The sequence below is a fragment of the Pollicipes pollicipes genome, unplaced genomic scaffold (genome assembly GCF_011947565.3).
Source record: "Pollicipes pollicipes isolate AB1234 unplaced genomic scaffold, Ppol_2.1 Scaffold_3447;HRSCAF=4054_pilon_pilon_pilon, whole genome shotgun sequence".
Lineage (NCBI taxonomy): Eukaryota > Metazoa > Arthropoda > Thecostraca > Pollicipedomorpha > Pollicipedidae > Pollicipes > Pollicipes pollicipes.
Window position 1 is genome coordinate 2101947 of NW_023596297.1, and position 22698 is coordinate 2124644.

At 51.0% G+C, this 22698-nt stretch overlaps 3 protein-coding genes across 4 annotated transcripts; 1 reads left to right on the top strand and 2 right to left on the bottom strand.

The window, feature by feature from the left end:
• Positions 1-4817: 4817 nt before the first annotated feature.
• cpa (F-actin-capping protein subunit alpha) lies at positions 4818-12773 on the bottom strand. Its single transcript, XM_037214861.1, has 8 exons — positions 12493-12773; positions 11283-11346; positions 10942-10993; positions 9439-9610; positions 8733-8911; positions 7883-8036; positions 6188-6298; positions 4818-5169 (listed from the first exon to the last, which is right to left on the bottom strand). Exons 1-8 carry the CDS (start codon positions 12529-12531, stop codon positions 5077-5079), a joined length of 864 nt encoding a protein of 287 aa, XP_037070756.1. The 5' UTR covers positions 12532-12773; the 3' UTR covers positions 4818-5076.
• Positions 12774-13518: 745 nt separating this feature from the next.
• Positions 13519-18237, bottom strand: MCTS1 (malignant T-cell-amplified sequence 1 homolog). 2 transcript variants are annotated; one of them, XM_037215102.1, is made up of 6 exons: positions 18154-18237; positions 17562-17593; positions 16128-16280; positions 15502-15602; positions 14450-14651; positions 13519-13840 (listed from the first exon to the last, which is right to left on the bottom strand). In XM_037215102.1, exons 2-6 carry the CDS (start codon positions 17570-17572, stop codon positions 13759-13761), a joined length of 549 nt encoding a protein of 182 aa, XP_037070997.1. In that variant the 5' UTR covers positions 17573-17593; positions 18154-18237; the 3' UTR covers positions 13519-13758. The 2 variants fall into 2 exon arrangements, with proteins under 2 accessions (XP_037070997.1, XP_037070998.1); XM_037215103.1 differs by lacking the exon at positions 18154-18237 and adding an exon at positions 18038-18146.
• A 248-nt stretch (positions 18238-18485) lies between these two features.
• Positions 18486-22664, top strand: LOC119091467 (uncharacterized). Its single transcript, XM_037214268.1, has 3 exons — positions 18486-18812; positions 21952-22252; positions 22643-22664. Exons 1-3 carry the CDS (start codon positions 18722-18724, stop codon positions 22662-22664), a joined length of 414 nt encoding a protein of 137 aa, XP_037070163.1. The 5' UTR covers positions 18486-18721.
• Positions 22665-22698: the final 34 nt, after the last annotated feature.

Genomic DNA, 22698 nt, shown 5'->3' on the forward strand with positions numbered 1-22698 from the left:
GGACCAATGTAGGCCTGAGGTAAATGTGCCGGCATTGTGTAGTATGTAAAACCCTTCGCATTCTTGTCTGGCAAAGAGGTGGAGGCAAAGATGTCTGCTGAACTCTGTGGCACGGCTTGGGCAGTCAGTTCATGGTATATGTAGCAAGGTATGTTGAACCCAGAGACTCTCTGCAAGCTATTTGGAACACATTTGTTCTGCAAAGTACTAAAGATCACAAGAACACACCAGTACCAAAGAACACACAAAGTACCAAGGATCCACCTTAAGTTACCCAAATGTTAAGGAAAGATGTTTGTAACAATTATCTCTCCCCACACTCAGGAGCTGCATTATAATATTTGGGGGTTACCACAGCTTGTGTCACTGGTGCCAAGCTCAAAGAGCATGCCACAGAAGGCTGGTCAGAGGGTGGGGAGGACATCTTAAAAGTACTGAACAAATATATGTGATTTCACATCCACTCATTTTGCATGAAATTTGAATGTGCCAAGTGAAAGCTATGAAACAAGGCAAAAACTGATATCTTGAAATACATGACAAATCTGAACAATGACTGTAGTACTGATTCCAAGTATATCACCAACCTGACTTGCAGTTGTACCTTCAGTACATCACATACATTTGCTGATAGATAGGCTTATACCCAGATAATGCTCACTTTGGCTACCCAATCATGTGAGCTATCTTGTGTTTCACAGTCTTCTAACACATTGTCTTCATAAACAGCAACAAATATTGTCACACTTTATTACAAAACCAATACACAACTTGACAGAAACATTAGGAAAATGGCATGGTTTCAGCAGACAAGTTTTGGCAGACAACTACAAATGCAAGCTTCCTTTATCCTAGCAACCATAACTTCATCATCACTTTGAAACTGGTCTGCAAATACCTTTCTGCACATTGAGTTGCTGAATATGAAGAAGCTGACAATTCACCTGTAAATTACATCCACATCAAATTGTTTCATCAAAGCTTTCAAAAACATGTAAGGCTTCAAGCATCAACAAGATCCACTCCTGCTTTCTGCTGGATGATCTTACCATAGCCCCCACGTCCCACATCATAGTCTGCACGGTACTCGTCTCTCACCTGTCCACCAGATTTTCCTCTACCGTACTGTCTCCCTTCCACAAATCCTGCATCAAGATCTGTCCTGATCACACGGTCATCCAATCTTGTGCCATTGATGAACCGCATTGCGTTATCCAAATCTTGGCGCCTGTAATATTCAACAAAACAGAAACCGCAGGGAGTCTTCTTGAACTTGTCCAGGCCCATAATAATCTTTTTGACATCCCCGCACATTGAAAAAAGTTCATGTATCTGCTCTTCTGTGGTGTAAAAGGACATGTTTCCAATGTAGAGGGTTGTGGACATTTTCAGCTGTCGTTCTTGCTCCTGGCGTGATCCCTTGAAATGCTGATCTCGGTAGGCACTCAATTCGATGGCCATCTTGAAGTTCCAATGTGCAGGTTCCAACAATCAAGTTCGTCCTGCACTTTTTTCCAAGGAAAACGTGTTCCTAGACTGAATCACGTACGTGGAACGCTGCTTGCTCGCTTGCTGGTCGCAAGCCTTGAGCTCTTCGACACGGCCGGCGATCAACGGGCTATGAATGTAACGGGTATCCAGTGTACTCTTCGCTTCTATATCGCTGATCACACGTAGACAGAAAGTGAATCTGCACCCGAGTTACAGGGATCTGTCGACAGACATCAGACAATGTTCAACAACGCACAGCTCGGACGCTCAGCCGCCTCGCCTTCGCGAGATATTTTCTGCTTTTGCGTGCATATACGGAGCGGCAAAATAAGTGCCGCGTTAGTAGCGAACGATCATCAGCTGACGGTTCCGGAAAATACAGCTGCTGTGGTTTCGGCAGGACAACACTACTTCACCGCCATCCATTGCACCCAACTCCAAACTACGGAATTACAGGTCAGACTGTCTTCAAACCAGCACCAATCGAAAGCTAATGTGTGGGTTTATCGGCCGTTCTGAAACTGGTGAAGCCAGGTCACCATCTTTGATTTCAAAAACCGCCTAAGCCACTTTAGAAGATTGCAGACAAGTCCAAACTCGAAACCACTCGACTGCTTGACTTGAAAACTGCTTGAAACTGTTACCAGAAGATAGACCGCATGCAATTTTATCAGCTGTTCTGAAACCGGTGACCTCAAGAACGCATGCAATGTCATAAGCCGTTCGGAAACTGGTGACCCCAGGTCACCATCTTTGCATTAAAAAGACGCCTAAACCGCTTTAAGGCATGGCAGTGAAGCCCAAACTCAGAAACTGCTCGACCGATCTGCTTGAAACCTTTATCACCCTCGGCTGAGCGGTTTCCGAGTCTGGACTTGGCTGCATTGCCCTAAAGCGGTTTATGCAGGTTTTGAAGGTGAATATGGTGACCAGAGGTCACCTGTTTTAGAACTGCTGATGAAATTGCATCCTATCTGTTTTCTGACAAAGGCTTCAAGCAGATCGCTTAAATGGTTTCTGAGTTTGGACTTGGCCTAAAGTGCCCTAAAAGTACCCCACAGTGGTTTATGCGGTTTTTAATGTGAAGATGGTGACCTGAGGTCACCAGTTTTAGTACGGCTGGATAAATCATATCCTCTCTATCCTCTGGTAAAGGTTTCAAGCAGCTCGGTTGGGTGGTTTCCGAGTTTAAACTTGGCTGCAATGCCCTCAGATGGTAGCCTGATGTCACCAGTTTCAGACAGGGTAATGAAATCGACACGCTCTTTCTTCTGGTCAAGGTTTGTAGCAGATCAGTTGAGCGGTTTCCGAGCTGGGCTTGGCTGCAATTCCTTCAAGTGTTTTATGCGGTTTTTGAAGGTGAAGATGGTGACCTGAGGTCGCTAGTTTCCGGACGGCTGATAAGACCGCATGCACTCTATCTTCTGGTAAATGGTTCAAGCAGATCGGTTGGGCGGTTTCCGAGTTTGGACTTGCTGCCATGTCCTTAAGTGTTTTATGCGGTTTTTGAAGGTGAAGATGGTGACCTGAGGTCACAAGTTTTAGAACAACTGATGAAAATGCATCCTTTCTATTGTCTGGTAGAGGTTTTAAGCAGATCGGTTGAATGGTTTCCGAGTTTAGACATGACTGCAGTGCCCTAAAGCGGCTTAGGTGGTCTTAAAAGGTGCAGATCGTCACCAGTTTCAGAATAGCTGATGACGTCGCATTCTTTCCATTTTCTGGTAGGCTTGTAAGCAGGTTGGTTGGGTGGTTTCCGAGTTTGGATTTGCTGCCATGTCCTGGAATGTTTAATGCGGTTTTTGAAGGTTCAGATGGTGACCTGAGGTCACCAGCTTCCAAACGGCTGATTAAATTGCATGCGCTCTATTTCTGGCAAAAGTTTCAAGCAGATCGGTTGAGTGGTTTCGGAGTTTGACTTGGCTGCAATACCCTAAAGTGGTTTATACGTTTTTTTAAAGTGAAGATGGTGACCTGGAGTCTCCTGTTTTAGAACCGCACATGAAACTGTATACTGGCTTTCGATTGGTGATGTTTTGGAGAAAATCTGACGGGTAGTTCCATAGTTTGAAGTTAGCTGCATGGATGGCGGTGAAGTAGCGTTGTCCGTTTCGGCAGGCTAAAAGGCCGATGTTTTCCGATGGACCGTTCCAAAGTTGGATTTTGGTTATTCTGGGAGCTGTGCACTGCATGACAGTCATAATTGATCGCAAAGCCTCCGTGATTTTGGTGAACCGGTTTACCTAAAGTTTTTTTGGGGGCAGATCGAGACAAGAACAAACACATTAAAAGCCTGTCAAAACGTACTAAACTATCAAAATACCCAGAACTGTCTAAAATCCGGCTTTTGCCTTCCCGTCCCCGCGTCATTGGTCATTGCATCTCACAAAGGAGGTTCCGCTCCTGTCTAAGGCATGCAGTCAAGGAAATATTACAGCGTGAGCGAGCGTATTCGGCCGATGGAAAGTTATTTGACGAATTATCATCTCTGTCATAATGTTCCACGAAAATTCTTCGTTCACATTCGGCATGTCTGGAAATTATCCCTCGGTTTTGCCCACACGCACCGTGCATATTGGACGATCATGGCAGGGCATGACAAAAAATGACATCAGACTTGCCCGTGGTCCGAAGTTATCGGTTCTCACTCAGCACGGATGGCAATTTGCGGTAATCATTTGATAATTATATGTGACTAAATATGATTATTTGTGAAAACTATCCGCGTTATTAGCGCCAAACGCCATTCTTGAGAATTTTCTAACATTACGGGATCCGAGATTAGCTGCCGGCAGAACACACCCAACGTTCTCATTATAAATGAATTACGCCCAAACTCCATCAACATATTGTGTTAGGGCGACAGTTCGAGTATCACCGGAAAAGGGGGCCATGTGAGCACGTGCAAAAAATGTCAGCCAGAAATACCTTCCCATGATTTTAATGGAGCAATTGACGTGCTTCACACAGGAGCGACCCAACACCACACGGGACGTTCCGCAACCAACCTTGGTTCAATGTTCCTCACTTTCGCTTGTACAATAGAAGAAAATTAATGGCGACGTATTTCATTGCCCATTGCAACTGATCGAGCTGCGTAACGTTTTTGGCCTGGTACCATAATGTAGCCCGAGGTGTGCTGCAGCCACCTAAACCTTAACAGCCATCGAATATTTTTTTCCCGTCGCTACGCGCATGCCCACTGCCTTGCATCCTCGCATTGATGTGAACCAAAGTCGCCGACCTCGACACCGAACCACTCAGCACACTTCTCGTGCAGTGATGCTGGCCGCCCTCCGCGCGGCGCTCCTTCCAAACGCAACACCGACCGTGTCCGTACAAGCAGTGGGTGGATGTATTAATAATAATTCGACAGACTCGAAGAGAGTAAATACCACTTGCCCGCCGGTGCCGAACGGCTCAGCCACCGGGCGCCACGCAGAGCTGACCCAACCGTGAACAGACTACAAAATCCAACGCCCGGAGCGCGGCGGCGGCGCGCGCGCTCGCGCAAGCTTTGGTTACACATCTCGTCAACATGGTGGGGCCGTCCCCCTGCGGCCCTGTATCACAGGTGCGCCGGGCTCACTGCTGCTTGAGCTCGCGCCCGATGCCGTACTGGATGATCTTGCCCCAGTCGATCTTGGAGCGTGTCACCGGCAGCTGGCGGCGCAGGGCCTGCCGGAGGACGGCGGTCAGACGCGTCCCACCCGTCACCATGGCAACGCACAGACAGGGTCTGGTCACGGCACGGACGGGGTAGCGTCACGACGCGGACGGGGTGGCGCTACGACACGCGCAGGGGGTAGGGCCACCATACATAAGTAGTGTGTTGACAGGGTAATGAAATGGACCTGTATGCTGACCCTACAGCTGTAGGGTCAGTATACAGGAGCAGTGCTCTGCCACAGGAGTGCACTGATGCCGGAGTAGGGTACTTATACAGGAGTAAGGTACTGGCACATGATTAAGGTACTGCTACAGGAGTAAGGTACTGATGCAGGAGCGTGTACTGATACAGGGGTACGGTATTGATACAGAGGTAGGGTACTATATAGGAGAAGCATACTGATAGTTACAAAGCTGGATTATGGTGCAGACGTAGGAGAGCCTGGCAGCGACATAGAGTTGAATGACAACAATGGTGCCATGATACGGAGTCGGGTCGTGGCATGTGAGCGGGAGAGCGGGCTGTGATAAATATGACTCATGGTACACTATGGGTTTGGTCATGAGCCTCATTGCTGTGATCACACTCAGCTGGACGTTGACCTGAAAATGGATGTCAACGTGTCCGTTTCAAGTTGCAAGCTTTCAGTTGCATAGCAATAACTGCGTAACTCTCCGAATCGATCCATGCATATGAAAGATCCAGCAGGATGCGACTTTCGCATTCTCCTTTTGGGCAGCGAACACCACGGAAATATCGCAAGGCGAACCATGACGGTAGCAACCCCCTTCGGCCCCGAAATAGACGCAAAAGACAGTACTTGCAGTGCAGGGCCGTTTGACCAAAAACTAGGAGTTCGGGAGCGACATCGGGAGCCTGCGTCGCACAACGCCTCCACCAGCGCCACGCTCGGTACCATTCCTCGCCCGGTGGTCGTGTGTTCCGCTGTCCTGCATGAGCGCATGGCGGAATGGAGGGAAGAGCCGTTCTCAGAAAACCGCGACACCGCGTCGCGCGCATCCCCACCTTGAAGGTGGTGTCCGACATGGTCTGGTAGTTCTCGCAGATGGCCGTCTGGTAGTCGTTCTCGGACGTCTCGATCAGACGCACCACCTCCTTGGCCGTCTGCGACTCCGTCTGCGCGCACGGAACACATACACACTCAGGCGTGACCAGGTCCCTCCTGCTGGTGTTCTCTGAACGGAAAACCTGGACACTGAGCAGCGGCTCGCGGGACATGAACAGGCACCTCGGGACACAAAACCACACAGCCGCGCACCTATTCAACATGAGCACGCTGTGGCGGACCATTCATGTAAACGGCTTGACAATAAGTTATTTCTAGTTGCACATTCAAACGTTTTTTGGGCCTCCCGATTCATATACTATTCTACACAATTATTATTTATTTTATAGTTATTTATATACATATATATGGTAGTATATATGGTAGTATATATAGCAGTATTTATAGCATATATATATATATATATATATATATATATATATATATATATATATATATATATGCATATAGTAGTAGATTCATATACTATTCATGTACTTTTCCCGCTGTGTGCTATTCGTGCTGCAGCATCTCAACAAGCAAAGTGTTGATTTCACCACACCCGGACGTCTGTTATGCTCCGCTGATCTGCTACATTAGGAAGGCTGGGATACAGGGAAGCAGCGTGCCGTGCCAGCGTGAGGGGAGGTAGGTATTCATGTCGTAAAGGCATCGCGCAGCGCGGCGCAATCCACGTATGCATGACAACATTCACCTCGATTTAAAAACTGTTGGAGCGAAGAAAAAAAAACTGTTTTTGAAGCACACAACGTCTCCTCGTTTTCACGACCAGCGCCCTATTCCATAAGTTATTTAACTGCATCTCCTTTTGATGAGAGCCAACTGCATCCTTTCCACAAAGCACAGCCTTAATATGGTGCACCGTTCGCGTGGCACACAGGTTACACGGCAAGTACCCACCTGTAACGAATATCAAACACGTGACCGATGACCAGACACCAACGCGCCGCAGTGGGCCATTCCCAAGGCACAAACGGCACACATATTACCACTCATGCGAAAAACCACAGAGCAGCCTGTCACGCAGAGCTCCAGTTGCATCACCTCAGCGGACGTATGTACTCAGCTTAATTTGAATTTCGCGGGACGGAGTGCCATTCCCACTAACAGAGCACCGAGCCGGTCCCGAATCTGTCCCGGGACGACACAGAACACTTCCCCTCGAGTCCCACTCCGGCTCTCGTCGCGCCCAAAGCCCGGCAATCAGGTCTCGAATGACCAATCCCAGCATGATTTGACTGCGGTTTGCTCGATCCGAGAGCTGACCGCGACTTGCGACGACAGGCGGCGCAAGTGCAGTCATGCGGACACGATCCCGACGAGACAACGCCCACAAACCGCGGACCGAGGCGATCAGTCGTCAGAATCAGCAGCGCCGGCGCCGGCCGCCGACCCCCGCCAGCCAGACCACGCTCCACTGCACTCTGAGTCCCAGCGCCGCCGCGCCTTCCGTGCAGAGCGTCCGCACACCTGAGCATTCTGACGGCGCGTCTTCACCAGCGGGCGCGGCCCGCTGACGGGGCGCCTTCCGCGCAGAGCGTCCGCACGTCTGAGCATTCTGACGGCGCGTCTTCAGCAGCGAGCGCGGCCCGCTGACGGGGCGGCGCGGCCGGGGCACGGCCTCATCGGCTCACCGTCACGACGGCGCCCTCCTCGGCGTCCTTGGACGAGACCAGCTGCACGTTGCCGTCCTCGTAGTAGTGCACCTGCACTTTGAGCACGCCCTTGACCTGGGCAGTGCCGCCCGGCGACAGGGTCACCGTCCACTGCGACCGCCAGCGGCCGTTCCTGGCGACACCGCAGCGCGCTTCGTCTCAGGCCGGTGGGGAGCGGTGGTGTGTGTGTGTGTGTCGGCGGGGGGGGGGGGGGGCAACAGTCTGAGCCCCAAGGCCATCGACGGAGACATGAGGACTTCAACCTAGTTGGGCTGGTGCGACGCCCGGATCATTCGTCAGCATGCTACACATTATATCCAATAGTTTCCTAATCAACTAACGTACCTGTTTGAGGTTAATGCTACTGCTACTTTTCATCAGCGGCGCACTAAGCATCGGCGGGACCGTAACATCGATTTGGGGCAGCCCGCCGGCGACGCCCCAAGCTAAGTATTGCCGATGTTAAGCCGACAATGACGTCATAACGACACAACCAAACATGACCCCAGACGTGGCGGCAATCGGAGAAAGCCCCAGTTAATGCATTCGCGCCGCGAGTGACTGCGACGTTAAGGCGGCACACTGTCGCGACGACGGCTCGCCCAGCGTTATCAGTGCCGCCCGTGCAAAATCATGGCAGGAACGCCGTCACCTCGGTCAACACTCCCCACGTATGTGCCCACCCCGCACCATTATCGTGGCATTGGGGTCTCCAGCGCGTTGATAACCTTCCCCTATCACAGTAAGTCCACAAACAGCTAGTGGATGCAGCGGCCGACGGAGCGCCGGACCGCGGCAGCCCACGTGACTGAGCCGGCGCCGCACTGACCAGAAGTTCTTGGGCTGGAACTGATGGTCCTCGATGCAGGCGACCAGCGTAATGGTGCCGTCGGAGGCGTGGCCAAACACGGCGCACGCGCCGTTCTTGTAGTGGTCGTCCGTGTAGGCGGTCATCTCGACCTCGAGCGCCCGGCGCCACGGCTCGGCGGCGCTGTCGCCCTCGTGCGGCTGCCGTCACAGGACGGCGATCAGGAGGGCTCCGCGGCGCGGGTCACAGGTCAAGCACAGGGTGATCAACTGGAGGCAGAGGTCCAGGACCTTGAAGGCCAGGCTTTGGATCTGCGGACTTAAGCTGCTCTCCTGGGTGACTATCTCAGGCCTGGGAACATGGTCAGCGAGCATATGTTCCACTGTGTTATGGGGTCAGGGAACCTATGTCAGGGTACCAGGTCAAGGAACCTCCAAGGCTCGAGTCAGGAAACTTGGTCAGGGTATCTGTATCATCAGTCTTGGGTCAGGGCTCTTTGATCAGCGCCGGTAAGCAGAGTCGAGTCGTTTCTGGGAATCCACTTCGCCACTATCAAATTTGTCAAAGACAGCCCCCCCCCCCCCCCCATACAGGAATCCGACCGATGAGAGGAATGCGATCACAAACGCAAATCTGATAACCATGTGAACAACATCACAAGCATCCCAACCCACATCATAATCACAGCAGCCATGCGTCTGGTGTCTGCGGTCGCAAGGACACAAACCTTGAGGTCCGACGCCTCCTTCTTCAGGTGGTCAAAGCGGAAGCTCTGCTTTGATCTGGGGTCCAAGTAGCGCGAGCCGCCCAGGTCGTTGAACTCGGTGATGAAGGCGGGGATCTCCACGCCAGGCAGCCGGACGGGCGTCAGCTGATCCTTGTTGTACTGCACGAACGCGCTGTCGTACAGACCCAACACCCCGTCAGTGTTCGGAGCAGACGCCGCTTCAGTAGCGGGTGGCCGGCCACGTCATCACAGGGTATCGCACTGACACCTGTTGGCCAATGACACCAGATGCAGGTCGCTGAGAGAGTGAACTGCTTTGTCTGCCCATTATCTAGTGACCAGCTGGCAGCTGGCCAGACAGGCTGGCATGTGGGGGTTGCCAGCTGGCAGCTACATGGTCCTGTCTGGAATGAGGCAATGCTGCAGCCAAACCTATCTGTTTAGCTGAAATTCCACTGACATGTAGTGGATTCCAAGCTCAGGCAACAATCCCCCGATGACATATACTGTAGGTCAAAAGCAGCCAATGCAAACAATGTCTGTACAATCCAAAGAGGAAAACTGTGAGACCATGAACTCTACAATATAACAAAAGTGATTATTCAACATTACAAAGTATTGTAAATAGTTTGCATGTATGGCTTTGGGTTCATAATATCTCCTAAGTATAGCTTGTTGTGCACACCCTGAATCCATTACCTAACTCACACTATCCAGTTCAAAGGATAATTTTGCCTCCACCCTTTTGCCAGATAAAATGCAGTGAGTTTAACATATCACAGGGTGGTGTAGCACAACTGCTTCAGGCAAGGGTTGACCCCAGGTGGCCAGTGGCAGTTTTTTAATTTCATTTCCATTTTTTCTTCCCACTTCCATTTTTCCATTTCACTCAAGACAAACAATATGCTCACTTTGGGACTTGCACCACTGCTGCTGGGTTATGGGCCTTGCAGTTTTTCTTTAGGCCACAGAGGCAGGTTTTTTGCCTCCTCAACCACTTTTTTATCTGTTGGTTTTGTGTGGCTTGCTGTGCTATTGTGAACAAGAATCATTCTGGACATATCCCAAAGTCTCAAGTTTTGTGCAATATTATTATCAACTATCAAATGCATTATAACCTGATAAACTGCTCTAAAAATCACCAATTTGGCAATTTTACCACCAATACCAGCAAACCTTAGTTGAGAAAGTGCCAAACAGACAGGTAATGGAGCCCATAAGCATGACATTGTATGTAGATAATTTGTGCAACTAACTAAAACACAGTTCAAATATCTAACTGACATGCTCATGCTAAATTTGGATGCCACCCAGCTGGTTTATGGAACAAGAAGAGAAGTGTACATGTGCTGTGTGTGCAATGTGTTTGTTACAGAAAGCAAACAACTCAGCAAAGGCTGGACTCCAAGTCAAGGTGCATTTCTACAGGATGATTGTGGCTGCAAGTGAGAAAATTAAACCAACTGAGAGGACAAACAGTGAGTGATGCAGTAGATGCCTTACCCTGATGCCCCCTCTTTCAGCAAATTGTCATTGTTGATCAAGTGCCTCACATCTGAAAATCATAGAGTTGTCAGTGGTCTGTTCAGAGGGTGGGATCTTACACAAGTAAGAACTTATGTTATCTGTGACAAGGCATACACCACAGCAATAATGGCTCTCTAAATGCATCTTTACCAAAGCCCACAACATAGCAACTTTCCCAAAATGTAAGCTGGCAGGAAGCATCACAATAGACATTTACCACCATCAACCAGAAATTATTCAAGCCAGAAAATGAGACATGGTGGTAAGCAAATAATGAGATGGGTTTGTGCATTTCCTACTTCATTATTTCCACTTACCATTGAAAACTTCATTGAACTCTCCAGGCGGGGAATGAAGAATGAAATCAGAAACAATGCGCACCTGTAAAGGGTTGGATGTGTAAGCAGAAGTCCAAACCATTGCATATCCAGTACCTGAACATCCCACTAATATCTAACCCTTTTTTACCATAAGTGGTACTAAAAGAAGTGATAGGTACACTTTGATTGGTTAAACAAGCACTGTATGTAAGTATTTATTTGTCATGACCCACTGAAAATATAATATCAAGTCAAATCAGGTATTAGAAATGAACTTCCATATTCATGACTGAAAACAGTTTCACATCATTAGAAGCTTAGCAAACTTCTGGAACTGGTACCACTTGGCAAACCAGTGGTCTGAACCAGAAAAAAATGCATGTTATGGTCAAACAAGTCTGGGATATCAGCAACATTGTGGCAACATTTTCAGCATGTGTATATTGTAAACCATAGTGCTCAAAGTTCTGCACAGTGTCACCACAAACTTCAGTGCATACAGAGCCAACATCATGTAGATAATAGTACATATATATATATATATATATATATATATATATATATATATATATATGTATGTATGTATATATGTAACAATTACAATGTAGTGTCATAGTTTAAAAACACAGTCCAATCTGGTTGGGTGGGTCAGCACACATGGATGAGAGGTTGTAACTTGGTGGCCTGTGCCCCATGCTCACATGAGCCAAGCTCAGGTCGGCCAAATTCTGCTGAACTGTTGCTTTGATTTTCCCCCATTTTGGGGAAGTTTTTTTTTGAACATTTCAAACATGAAAGGACCTTTACAACATACAACATTCCCATGAACACAATGTTCTCTTTGTGGTGAAATTGGTGCAGGCTGGTGTTAAACTCTGGAAACTTAAATTCATGATGTGTGCTGAAATTGTTGCAGCAACATATACTTGCCATAGCATTGCTCCAGCCCTCCCCCCCCCCCCCTCCACACACACACACACACTTTGAGAAGGATACTGGTCAAGCCTGGGAATAAAACCATTTTTTATTGCAGTTAAGTTACAATGACCTTTATGACAACAATTTTCCCAGACTAACCACTTTACTATTTTGTAAACAACATTCCTAAGGAGTAGTTATGCCATAACATTGAAAAACAAACATCTAAGCAAGTCCAAGCATTAAATGTTATATGTACATAAGCAAAAGGAATCAAGGAGCATCTCACCTTTTCCTGGTCCGATATTGGTTCGTCATAGTCAGTCATATTGCGAGCCTGTTATAACAACTGGGGTAAAAAAGCAATGCCTAGATTAGGTCTATTCTACGCGGGCACAGCAGCCCCAAATTATTTCTGTCAGAGTTGAGCGGCGACTCTTATGGAATTCGACCGTTTCCACACGAGGAACGTTTTCAGCAACTGGTTCTCCCCTCTTTAACGCCCCCTGGCAGTACACCCACTCGTCGGTACCAAATACCAAGCACAGCTTGGAGCGCCTGGGTGTGTACTCTGCGCGAAGCGGTGATTTCATGCGTCACGTTCGTCGCGAACTGATTGTGAGCTTGGCACCCATTTTGGTGAACAGCGGCACTAAATTCTTCATCTCTGGATGGTGAATGGAATTTGCGTGACTGTCAAACCACCGAGACCACTCAAAACCAAACAATAAAGCTTGGGATGAGGTTCATTATATAATAAGAACAATGTGTGCACTAGATATTTCAATGCCACATTAAAAATGACTCAGCTCAACCTTTATTTTTCTTCAAAGGGTGTGTCCCGTTGCGGGACGCACAGGCAATCGAGATGACGTGGGCTGCCGCTCCCATTCACCACCGCAGCCTTGAATAATCAAAGGCTGGCTGGAGCATATAACGTCGCTTGTCAAAATTGGATCAACCTTCTTTTTGCTGCCACGTCTATCAACATTCCCAGTTTCTTTACTAAGTACCTTTCTCCATAGTAGCTCCGCCCACGCATTCCGTACCACGCACTAAACGGAAATCCGCACGCTGGAAACGGAGAAATTCTGCAGCCTTACACCTAATAATATCCCGCCCACTGATCCGAGAGTGAGTCGGAAAGTCAGTCGATACTTGAACAGACGTTTCTGGATGACATCATCTGGAGAATAGTTGTTGTCCGCTCCAATCTCCCGGGCAAATCATTAGCGGACAGATCACATCAAGTTACCTGCCTTCCAATGCATTATTTCCTCGGAATCAATATCTATATAGCATAACAAAAATATCCTTTCCTTCAAGCGGTTTATTAAATATTTCTCCACAAAATAAAAACAAGCCCCACCAGCTGGGTCTCGGTGGTAGCAGACCAGCGTCACAACCAACCGGCTCTTCTGCTTTCCGGTCGGTTGACGGCTTCTGAGACAGCCATTGTCAGAAGACGCAGTAGGTCGGTGATGAAGAGGCTGCCGCCATAGTGACGTCACAGCGACGCTTCGGCAGTGCAGAGGGCACTCGGATGTCATTTTCCTCATTTGACAGGCTTCATGTTCCATAACCCGTCGATCAAGTAGTGGCAGTTGTCTACGCCGATGCCCTTGTTGATTTTCGTGCTGAAACGGGGACAAAGTGAAAGAAACTGAATGCAAATTAGCCTGCAGCAGGCAACATGGGCGTTCAAACCAAGAAATATCGAAAGCGATACTCATTGTGATACTCATTCTAAACACGGGCATGTCAGTTACAATGCAACGCGACAGAAAACATGAGCGTCAAACGCACGCAATGCCACATGCAATTCTGTTATTTTAACGCATACTTGCGTTAATGCACAATGCAACCCTTCACCGCGATTGCCGCAAAGATTATAAATCTACGCATCCGACAGCTATTTTCGTCAAGCACCTCTCGAGTCCAAACACCACGGAAACAGCGACTTATTTGAGTCACCCCTTCCCATAATTGTGAACTGCGCTTTCACGAAAAGGTTTCAGCACCCGAAGAATCCATCATCTGCAGATCACTCCATAGCAGACTACCGTACTCTTTATTGAGCCCATCTCACGCCACGCATCAGCCAACAAAGAGGCTGTGCAGACCCATCTTATAGCCCCACTCGATGACTCCACTCAATCAGCTGATGTCCCTTGCGGCAACAGGTGACATCAGCTGATCGCGGCCAGTCGGGCCCGCGTCAACCTCAGGGCCGCCAGCAGCCTCACATGTCGGCAGTGGACATCTTGGTGAGGCCGACGGCCAGCGCGTGCTGCTTGCCCTCGGCCATGATGGCGACGGGCGTCTTCTCGGGCACGGGCGTCATGCGCGCACCGGGCGACGTCAAGCCCGGGCACATGATGTTGGCGCCCGACAACACGAAACGGATGGCGCCCTTGTCCACCTGCAGCGCCGGCAGCAGGAACGGATCTGCCGAACGGAAGCGCCCGCCGCATGAGCCGAGTTAGTCGGACCCAACCATTGCCAGCAGCACTTTCCATTCACATGGGTTGGTCAATCCCCCACAATGTGATGATACAATGTTTTTTTCCTGTCGAGTATTGGTGAAATTGCATTTGCTACGATCACAGGAACCGGAAGAAATTGCGTGCTGTTTGTTTTGGTCTCACACCATGTATCCACGCGTTGGATTGCATATTATCATACAAAATTCGGCTCACCAAGCATTTGAGGTAAAGGTGCTGCCCAAATGGCCGCTGTCGAAACGTGCTGAGGTCACGTTGTAAACATCTGGGATTTTATGAATTTGATACGTGATTCGAGGTTCGTGCCCCGCAACGCAATTATTCTGTCATCAACCCACTGTGCATTTCACCTCTCTTGTCCGAGTGGGATAGCGCGAAGAGGGCCAGCCTGGGCCATTAGAGATGGCAATTGTGCGAGAAAATTGAAGGCGAATGATATGCCCAGCCTGTTTGGGAGCCTGCATCTCCACTGGCCAGGCTCGGCTGCGCGCATTCTCACCCAATCGGCCCGATAAGAGTTTACTCCAAATTGCGGCAAACTCCAAGTCAGCCTCATGCAAGACACAAGTTTGCTTTTAATGCATCAATTCGATTGGGTTCGATCTCACAGTAAAGGGGTCTTGTAACCCAGATACGTAGTTTTTCATAAACACCAGTCACCACCAGCGTACGCGGCGCCAATGACGTTGGAACCAAGGTCATTCATGTCACGGTTCTGCTACGCGCGCCGGCAAAAGTTCCAACAATGTGACGATACAGTGGTAGCTGTTGTGAGTGTACCAGCTGATCCTTACACTGGTGCAGAAGACGCAGGGTAGGCATCCACGGCCCGTCCCGCTGACGGAAGAACAACAAGTCTCCCGCGCTGTTTATCAAAATCTCTATGTGGTCATGACTGAAAACAGCAGGATTCCCAAAATTAGCTCATTTGAGAGAAAATTTACACATTCCTCCTATGGACTACTACATTTTTCAGGGCACAACTCACAGGTACTCTACCAACTGGGTGCACACACATTTTCTGAGTCCATACCCATTGTATTGTGGTGCCCCATAGGCGAACCCCTCTGTAACCGTCAACCATGAACAGGATGCCATAAATGCCACTCTTACTACTTCTGTAGCCCAAGACTTAGACAATTACTGGATGGGGCTACCAATAAACAATGTTTGAGGCACAGATGCATGACAATCATAACTATACTATACTATGCCCATGTATAGCACAACATGACTATACTGTGTATATGCCCATGAGTATTTCATGTATCAGTATGTTATTAAGACCATGGTACTGCATAACGGATGTGGGCAGCAGGCACAGCACTTAGCTGGAAGAGCTGGCGATCTGGCAGAAAACCATTAAGACTAGCATTTTGCTCCTTGTTCTTAACTTTGGTTGCAACAACATTGACCTCACCATTTAAGTATTCTCAGAGGCTCCTTCTTTGGCAGAATCTGGTCCATATAGTTCTCTATATGAGGATGCAGTTCTAAGATCTTGTTTCTGATGCCCTTCTGGACAGATGACTTAAGCTGCTGCACATTTGACACACTCTCTTTCTCATCAAACCTGGAACAGGTTAAATATCAAGCACTGCAGCATCCAACAGCATTCCAAACATAGCCAGGCTGCACCTATACACACATCAGGCTCAAAACATCCATTTCAAATGCAAATAAGACATAAATATCAGTGGAGCAAGCTGCATTTTGCCAGGGCTGAAGCACAGCAGGTACCTCTCTTAAGGTGTCTTACCTGGTTAACAGCTGGGTGAGTGAGGGTGGAACACAAACCCGCCCCCAGTGCTTTGTGACAGAATGCGATCATCTGTTTCTCACATTGTCATGTTGTCCCCCTAAGCACCTCTCCTGAACATCACTTATCCGATATCTTGCCCTTACATGGCCCACTAATTGCATCCCAATACCACAAATCAGAGTTGACTAAACTTTTGATAAGCCCCCAGCAAACTATGGAACATCATCACTATCAGTCAACCCTGTGTCTGCAGTTCTTCCTCAGTTCATACAACCACAAGTTTATTTGGACACCAGCTGTACAATGCCAGGTTCTAAGAAACTTCTGTTGTGTGCTCCATGACAATTTGGATTTGCATCTGTTCCTGTGTGCCTCTTGCATGTCTCACTCTGTGGCCATAAAAATACTTCTCTCCTGCAGATGGCAGCCTGTGCTCGGCATTTCTGGGTCAGTATGCATACTGATTTGCATATGGCTGAGAAAAGTGCATAAAATAAAGGTATATTATGACATAACTGTTACTGTAACATGGCTAACATGGTAACATGTTTCACCTTGCTAGCATGCATTGTAATTTAAAATAACATAGTGCATCCAAAATATACGTGAACAACTCATATAAAAATGAGCATAAGCCATGAAATACAACTCTGAGTCATCATTGTAGCCAAAGTAAGATAAACCACGCCATCGTGACAGAGCTGCACTTTTTTTTGGGGGGGGGGGGCAGGCTTTAATGGGCTGCCCCAACTGAACATGATCTATTCATTGTTTGGATTTACTTTAATTCTAAGCATATAAGATGGTACCAGTGATTTGGACCATGACATCATTTAGGAGCAAAATAAGCAATCAACAAGAATCTACTACAAAGTTACACACAATGCAGCAAGTTTGAAGCTAACACCAGGTATGTGCATGCCGCCACAAACAAGATCCCAGCATCCCATAAATATAAAACCACATAGGATCTTGGATCTGCCTTGGGATTCAGATACATGTCTGGCTAACACATCACAATCATGCCGTATTCTGACAGATACTTTGCATTGTCACCCCATCAATGCCAGGGAAGAAAGCTTACAGACTTACTTTTTAAACATTTTGAGATGGCTATGTGAGATCTGAAATACAGAAGGCATAATTAATAAAATCATGAAACAATTGTTTACCAGACAGCATAAGATGCATGAGAACTGTTACATGTTCTATACAACTTGCAACTTGACAATTCACCAAATATGGAAACACTAAAAATAAGCCTGACAAAATGCATGACATGACATGACATGACATGCTGAGCATACAGGGTGTAGCAGCATCACAGTGACAGTTATACTACACGTAAGTCATAAATCCAAGTACTCAGAGTTTGGCACTCAGTTGGCATCAATTTTTGTGCATGGAAAGCCACTAGAACCATAGAGGCAACAATACCCTGCAACATTTCAACACAACACAAAACTGGCTCACTTAGAGGCATTTCCGATCAGGCTTGGTCCCCTACGTTTTTCTACAGAAGTCAAAAACTAGTGTACCTGACCATTTGGAGAAAGGATTAACCATACCTGATCAAGTCACCTCTCTAAGGTTGTTTGCACACTGTTCAATCAAGGACAGAAGATTCGCGTGGGCCTGATCATCACAAATCTATGTACTCGTTGAAATATATAACGTAGGTTACCTTTCACCGCAGCACTCGTAATCACCCAACCACTCGCTTCTCCCAGAAGCCGAACAGCCGCTGCTCGCTCCCACACCAAACGTGCTTTGTGCGTCGCTTTTGTTCTCGAGCATCACAAATGTCTACTTGATCTGTGCATCTCCAGCTGATTTAGTGGTGTCAGCGTGAAGTGAGAAAGAGTTAAGCTTTCCTTTATTATCGCATTTTAGATGAGTTTGGGGGTCACAGTGGAGATTGGTTGGCCGCCGATTGCCCCATTCATCGATGCATTCATCGATCCTCTGCGTTCAGACCTCTCATTTAACCCAGTCTAGTACCGCTGCTGTCAGCGGCCGGCGGCTGGTTTCGAAGGGTTACAAGAAAACCGCAGTTTGTGCGGTATTCGCTCATTTAAATACTCAACATCATTTACATAGGCGTGCAATTATGTGCCTGCAATGATCTCCGCGGGCGGCTACATTAGCATGAGCGTGAGGGGGGCGTAACCTGCACGTAATGCGTGCGGGCCGTTCGAGGTGCGACGGCGGCGGCCGGCCAGGGGCTCCCCAGTGCGGATGTGTTTACGGCCATGGAGACCTGTAATGTAAACTTGCTCCTGCAAGTTGTGCTTCTGACCTTCCTGCGGCTGATTGCCGGGCCGATATCCCTCAGCGTTGTCGGTAAGTGAGCCAACTTCATCTTCCTATTTCATGGTTCGTGGACTAATTGTTTTGTTCTTCAGCGGGACTACGTGATGTCAATTCTCGTTCGTTGTTGTACCGTTCCATCGCCACCGTTTGCCACCGTTGTATCATCGTCTATCGTGAAGACACTTGCCTCGGAAAAGCAAACGTTCTGCCGGCCTTCCAGCGTATACCCGGGAGCGCAGTCTCTTGCTACGTGACTGTGCCTGTACCGATAATACGTAAAATTTCGGAGCCGCCGGGGTGTAACGTCTCGCTCTTTACACACATTGCCGCCCATCATATCACACAAGCACTCTTATTGACACATAGCAGCAGTGTTTCGACAGGCTTAAAGCACATCCCGGTCACAGCTCTCGCCTCAATTCAAAGACTGCGGATTGGGGTGTCCGTTGGTCCGCCCATGTGTCCCCGCCCACCCCGTCAGCTGCGTCAGCGTCTCGTCCACCAGCGAGGCGAGTCGCACGGGTCAACGCTGAGCGACACCTGAAAATAGCTGTGAGTCACGCTCGCATTCAGGTGCCGTTCCGCATTGTCCGCGCGTCGCTCTTTGCGTCCCGCCCGCCGGCCGGGGCCGCCGCACTGCGATGTGCCGCCTCCCGGCGTCAGTGCTGTCAAACCGCAGTCGGCCAGGTGTGCCGAGGCCCGATCTGCGCCGGACGGACCAGGCGTTCTCAGTTCGCCTTCGCACCTGTCTGAACCCTGGTCGTGTTGGCCGAGGCCCGACCTGCGCCCGACCGACCAGGCGTTCTCAGTTCGCCTTCGCACCTGTGTCTGAACCCCGACCGTGTTGGCCGAGGCCCGACCTGCGCCCGACCGACCAGGCGTTCTCAGTTCGCCTTCGCACCTGTCTGAACCCTGGTCGTGTTGGCCGAGACCTGACCTGCGCCAACCGACCAGGCGTTCTCAGTTCGCCTTCGCACCTGTGTCTGAACCCCGACCGTGTTGGCCGAGGCCCGACCTGCGCCCGACCGACCAGGCGTTCTCAGTTCGCCTTTGCACCTGTCTGAACCTCGCCCGTGTTAGCCGAGACCTGAACTGCGCCGGACCGAACAGGCGTTCTCAGTTCGCCTTCGCACCTGTGTCTGAACCCCGCTCATGTTGGCCGCGACCCTTCCTGCGCCGGACGGACCAGGCGTTCTCAGTTCGCCTCCGCACCTGTATCTGAACCCCAGCCATATTGGCCAAGACCCGACATGCGCCGGCGCGACCAGGCGTTCTCAGTTCGCCTTTGCGCCTGTCTGAACCTCGCCCGTGTTGGCCGAGACCCGACCTGCGCCGTATCGACCAGGCGTTCTCAGTTTGACTCCACACCTGTGTCTGACCCGCGGTCATGGGCCGGCCGGTGGCCCTCGCCAGCTGCCGGGCGTGTCCTGGTCGGGCCGCCGCCCAGTGGGCGCTCCCGACTGTGCAGAGTGCAGGCGCCGGCGCCCCGGAGATAGCGGGCAGGCGCCTGTCCCCCGTCCGTCGTTACGTCAGCTGTTTGTATCGGCTGGCGGTCAGCCTACGCCACTGCGGCCAGCGTCATAGGCCGGCGACCCCGCGGCGGGGCGGGGCGGGGCCGGCGCGCGCGCTCCGACAGGACGGTCCGGAACCGAAGCCGCAGTCAGGAGCGGAACACTCTGGAGTTGGAATCAGGAGGGTCAGGCGTGGCCATCGCCGGAGCGGACCATCACGGGAGTATTCGCATGCTCGGACCGAGGGCCCACGCCACAGCTGATGAGGACAAGAACGGTGTGCCCTAATACGCAAGGATGAGGATGAGAACATGACATGTGGTGTGCTCTGCCGAACATATAACTGACCCCGGGAGGGTCATTTCGTCTACAGGATCAACTAGAATTAAGTGCTGTTGAGCTATCAAGTAAAACGATTTATTTGGGGATTTCAATAAGTGATCGCCAATAGCGCTCCCATGGTGGCCGAGATCGTCACCAAGTCGACAGGGAGTTAACTATTCCGTGAGCATCATGCGCGACCGGCGCAGATCCGGAGTGAATTGCACGGCGCGTTGATCACCACGAACAATTCTGTCCATCCACCCGCCGGTCGCGCCGCAGGGCAGGCGGCGGCGGCGGCGTGCCGGCTCCGGTGTTTCGGCCAGCTGGCCGCAGGAGGCCGGACCAGTGAGTGGCGGCACGCGCGGGTGGCCCGCGCCATACCGTGGGCGGTGGCCAGCCAGCTCCAATTACGCGTCCCCCCTCCCCTCTGTTCCGACGCGGGTCTGGTCCGTGGCAGGCGTTCTGTCGGTAGCGGTACGCAGATCGTTAACGCGGGCAGAAAGGGCTGCAAACGCTGCACCGTGCCCCAAGCCGCTGTAGAAGTGCCGGGTCGCTGTCGGCACCTTAATGCTGGACATTCCGTGGCCTGACGTAACATGAGGTGGAGCACGCACCTGCGCGAGTGACATGCTCGGAGGCCCGCTGCTGCGGTTCTGTCCGCGTACGCCGGCGACCCTTCATTCCCGCCTGCGCCCCTGGAGCCGGACGTTCGGTCCGTCCGATCGCGAACACTTGACGTGATGATGAACACCTGGAGACCTGCCACGACACGTGGCGTCCCGGGCGGTTTCCGTAGTGTCGACGCCGCCGGTCACCACGTGTGTTTACTTCACAACTGAGTGATGCTGTTTATTTTCCGGGCTGCAAAAGCCGTGACAGCGGCAATCATCTCATCTTCAGACGGTGCCGACAGAGTACCCTTGCGATTGCTCTGGGGCGCTAGTTCGAGGCTGCCCGTACTTTCGAAGTCGGTGGACAGGGCAGAGCATTGTCCTCGCGCCCACTTAGCGGACCGCTGTCCGCGTCATCACGTGCGTAAGCGGCTAAGCGCTCCCAGTGACCCCTATAAAGTCGCTGCGCATACTACAGCTCTGCAGGTGGCGTTGTAACCCGGCGCCTGGCCAGGGCACAAGCGCCATTCCGCTTCGGACGTGATCGAGGCGCGTTTAGGGAGTGTCTTGCGCACCAGTTTTGAGACGTGACTCTTCTTAACCTACGAAAATGGAAACGTGTGACCGTCGCCTACGACCTGGCCGCTCCCCACTGCCCGCCTCGTCCCTCACAAGAGGCGCCCGGCCGCGACTAACCCCCCACCCCCCCCCCCCGGCCCGCAGGCGGCACTGGCGCCCGCTCCGAGCCGCTCGAGTGGCTGCTGGTGACGCTGGATGGGCCGTGCGAGCGCGAGCAGACTGAGCTGTCGGTGGTGCGCCGCGGCTTGCTGGGGTACGTGCGGCCCGGACCGCGCATCGCCTGGGCCTACTGCAGCGAGGACGGCGCCCAGCTGCTGGCCAACGTAACGCTGACGGCGCGCGACACGCTCCACCTCACCCACCTGCTGGACCGGCTGCGCGCGCACAACGTCACGCTGTGGATGGAGCGGCGCGAGTTCTCCGTGTGCTGCTACAAGCGGCGCCAGTACCGGCTGGCGCGGCGGAGCGCGGCGCCCGGCCGCCGCCAGCCAGCGGAGCTGGCCGTGCTGGCGGCCGTCGGCGGCGCCGCCGGCCTGCTGCTGCTGGGGGCGGCGCTGCTGGCGCTGGCGCGGAGGCCACGGCGCGCACCCGCGCCCACCGCCGTCCACTACTCGCAGGCGCTGCTGCGCCGGCAGCAGCCGGACGGGCGAGACGGGGACGTCGGCGAGGAGGAAGAGGACGTGCTGCTCGACATGCTGTCGCAGCCGCCGCAGCCGCGCGACGACGAGCCGGCCGTCACCAGCAGGGATAGCAGTGAGTTCTACTGAGCCGCGGGACTGGAGGATCACACTGTGACTGTGTGAGGCCCACTGTCGCCTCGCACCGCTATCGACAGCCGCAGTGTCTCGTTCGTCTGATGTTTCTCGGTGTTATGGTGCTTCATCCGTGCGA